This window comes from Priapulus caudatus, unplaced genomic scaffold (genome assembly GCF_000485595.1).
Source record: "Priapulus caudatus unplaced genomic scaffold, Priapulus_caudatus-5.0.1 Scaffold527, whole genome shotgun sequence".
NCBI lineage: Eukaryota > Metazoa > Priapulida > Priapulimorpha > Priapulimorphida > Priapulidae > Priapulus > Priapulus caudatus.
The window spans coordinates 190,338-193,583 of record NW_014577588.1 but is presented as its reverse complement, the minus strand read 5'-3'; the positions used below and the strand labels follow the sequence as shown (position 1 = coordinate 193,583).

General features: G+C 39.8%; 2 protein-coding genes across 10 annotated transcripts in view; one reads left to right on the top strand and one right to left on the bottom strand.

The window, feature by feature from the left end:
• Positions 1-3,246, bottom strand: part of LOC106811323 (short/branched chain specific acyl-CoA dehydrogenase, mitochondrial-like) — a 16,296-nt gene that overhangs the window by 9,618 nt on the left and 3,432 nt on the right. Inside the window, exons 1-2 of one of the 5 annotated variants that reach the window (XM_014814903.1) lie at positions 1,090-1,224; positions 1,022-1,047 (exon numbers count right to left, since the gene is read on the bottom strand). The exons of 2 other annotated variants lie outside the window; for them this stretch is intronic. In XM_014814903.1, the coding sequence (XP_014670389.1) occupies positions 1,022-1,039 (18 nt within the window). In that variant the 5' untranslated portion in view covers positions 1,040-1,047; positions 1,090-1,224. Of the gene's footprint in view, positions 1-1,021; positions 1,225-1,663; positions 1,733-3,246 lie in introns of those variants that run through there. 2 more of the 5 variants (XM_014814904.1, XM_014814902.1) reach the window with 2 other exon arrangements.
• LOC106811321 (CREB3 regulatory factor-like) overlaps positions 1,760-3,246 on the top strand; it is a 39,837-nt gene continuing 38,350 nt past the window's right edge. For 4 of the 5 annotated variants that reach the window (XR_001394128.1, XM_014814897.1, XM_014814898.1 and 1 more), the window contains exon 1: positions 1,760-2,254. The gene's annotated coding sequence lies outside the window, so the exon portion shown is untranslated. The remainder of the gene's footprint in view (positions 2,255-3,246) is intronic. The other variant, XM_014814895.1, reaches the window with a different exon arrangement.

The window sequence follows — 3,246 nt, the reverse complement described above, 5'->3', positions numbered from 1 at the left end:
TGGTAAGAAAAGCCATCACGGTGCTGAAATTAAAGGTCACAGGTCAAAGGTCAAGAGGTGTAAAAGAATGGGGAACATTCCCTCCTTAACTTAGGGTATAGGGAGAAAATGCAGAATTGCGGCACAAATCTAAACGGCTCGACCTAGGCTCGTGATAGTCGGTGTATAGCATCATGGTAAGAAAAGCCATCACTGTGCTGAAATTAAAGGTCACAGGTCAAAGGTCAATGGGGCACAGGGCAGATTTTAGACATTTTCTGAGGACACGGTCTGACGGAGCGATTGAAAAACTTTTTTGTTTCAGCGGTGACCTAGCATTTTTATGGTTTTATTGAAAGGACCATGAAGTGTACTTTCTGCTGACATGTGGAGAGTAAGTGTCGGATAACCTTTTGACCCTCAAGAGGAGGGTTAAACATGGATTTGTTTACTGTTAGAAAGAATTTGACTGCCGGGTATGCTAGTAGAATCTATACATGCCTGGATGTATGACTATGAGGCTACAATGTCACAGTGAAATTTCAAAAGCTAAATTTGGTTGAAGAAGGTTTATGCTCCTTAAATCGTATAATTTCTATGGCAGGGTTCTCCCTACGTTGCGCAAATCATACTTGGCGCCAGCGTGCTAACCATTACACTGCTGCGACATATTGAAATAAAAATTTTGGATGTACTATGTATATCGCGAGAAAACAAGCTCAACCAATCAGGCGTCAGTACCGTCAGTACCGTGACTTTAAGAGAAAAAAAATCGGCGACGGTACCGTTGCAGGAGACACAGCCATTACTAATACTATTACTATTACTATTACTATTAAGTATTAGTCTTAGATTAGAGTCAGACTACTGTCAGTGTGACTGTCATGACATGATCACATGATGTCCAAATAATTGTATACAAATTACAATGCATGTAATCAAGATGTAATGCAAGCAATGGTAATTCAGAAGCGCTGAACATAAAAACCAGACTCAGACGCCTTACCACCGAATATAAAACAAATAATTAATATAGGCCTACCCGAGTTGCAAAATTCATATTTGAGCTCCTTGATTTGGACAAAAGTCAAAACCAGCAAAAGTCAAAGCCAGCACAAAAGTCATACCAGTCAAACAGCACTGTTACAGCAGCGACACCTATACACAACTTTTTAACACAAAATTTTGGGGCTTATAACATTTTACGGTGTTCGAATATTTCCTTGCCACCATTGCATTCTAATGAATGGAGCGAGAAAAACTATTTACTTGTGTTTCTGAATTGGTAATGGCTCAGCCGTTGTGACACAACTACTTTTGTCTTGAAATTCAGTATTCAGTAATTCACTAATTCAATAATTCACGCTGAAATTCGCATCTTTTTTTATGGTACTTCACTACTTGAATAATAATTAATATTATGTCGATGTTCGGTACTAGGTAAGCCTGGAAGATTAGTGATTACTGATTAGCCAGCCATATTACAAATAAACAGGATTGTATCGAGCCATGACACCTAAATATGACCTAACAAAGGTCAAGGAGACAGTCCCTATATGTGTTTACATCAGTCACGTGGCGTTTAGGATCAAAACATGTGACGTCATAGCTAGAAGTGCTGTATCTTCCTCTTTCAGTCTTTGAAACTGCGATTCGCAGGCGTTTTTAGCTTTTTATTAATCACCTGTACACGTTATGTCATGACACTGATTATTGGTGCTTAAGACATTGCAACTTCAATTCATAAACACAGAATAGTACGTTTTATGGTACCGTAGAAAAAATATTTTACGCCGGGCATAAACTAAATGGTTGTGTTCGCTTTGCATTGTGGGATTAGTGGTGATGGGCGTGTGTGCTCGGCGTGTCCTGATGAATTAGTTACATCTCGCGGTGTTCGTTAAATTTTAATTTGTGGGAAAAGTCGGAAATTTGTTTGGAAATTAATAAATTATGTATCGTAAGCAAGACGTAGGTGAAAGCTTGCAATTCTAGTATTTTGCAGAAAATTCCACAGTGCAGATGTGATCTTCATAGCGCGAAACAGTGTTTTCATTGGATATTTGCTTTGATTGACACGTGACGTACGCGTTCTCGATTCTTCCCTGGACAAAACTGGACAAAACCAAAACAAACCAGCTGATTCACACGCTTTGGTGTTGGTGCGACTTGTTATAATTTTGTTGTGCAAGAAATTTGTTTGATACATCGGAGATACGGATAAACAAGCGAGAAGACACCCAGACAGAACCAAGTTATAACTGACGTTAGTACGGTGAGCTTATATTTCCTAAATCTATTCAGTAAGTACACGGTTCCAAACTGTGTATAAATTTTAACGCAGTGGCTGGAGGTACGCCAGCCGTATCTTAATGTCTCGAGGCTACGGGTACGCCAGTCCATTCGCTTTCATACTTAACGAGACAAAGATGGCGGCGGTGGCGCTAGATTTCGAAATAACGCCTTGGGAAATAAATTCACGATTTGAGAGTTTAGATGAGCAAGAACCCTAACGACCGACCCTAACCACCCTAACCCTAACCCCAACCCCAACCCCTGACCCTAACGACCGACGGCTGGCGTACCTCCAGCCACTGCGATAAACTTCTATAGTAATATTAGTATTACTATTACTATTACTATTACTATTAGTAATAAATATTTCTCTACTTCGTACTTGGTTATAGCCAGGCTATTCCAGTATTCGCTCCAAAACTTTGGACATGACACTTAAAATTGACACAGGCCTATAGTTTCCGGGTTCTGTTTTGCTCATGTCATCAGGGATTTTTCCTTTGATGAATGACATGTTCATGTTGATTACATGTGTAAGAGCTGAGCAAATAACGTTTGATCCATCTTTTATAAATTTTTTATAAATATCTAACCCAATAGCCTTGCCTGTATTAATGTTTTTCAGCACCCGTAGTACCTCTTCCTCTCCCACCGTTGTAAAAGTAAATGAATTTTCTACTACGCCTTTGTCCCTATAATAATTTTGAAGACTAATCTCATCATACGTCTCTTCCTTTTGTGGTAGATCGTTCACCAAGTCTGATGCCACACTTGTGAAATACTTATTAAAATTATTTGCAACAATTGTTTTGTCAAAACATTAGCTCATCTGACATAGTCAGATGCAGCTTGTAGAATCGCATGAGCGTGCGTCCGTCCGGCCGTTCGTCCGTGCGTCAACAGTTGGGCACAAATATTAACCGCTTGACGTGCGGTCACGATATTCGGGACGTCAGGGGGGATCGTCAAAAC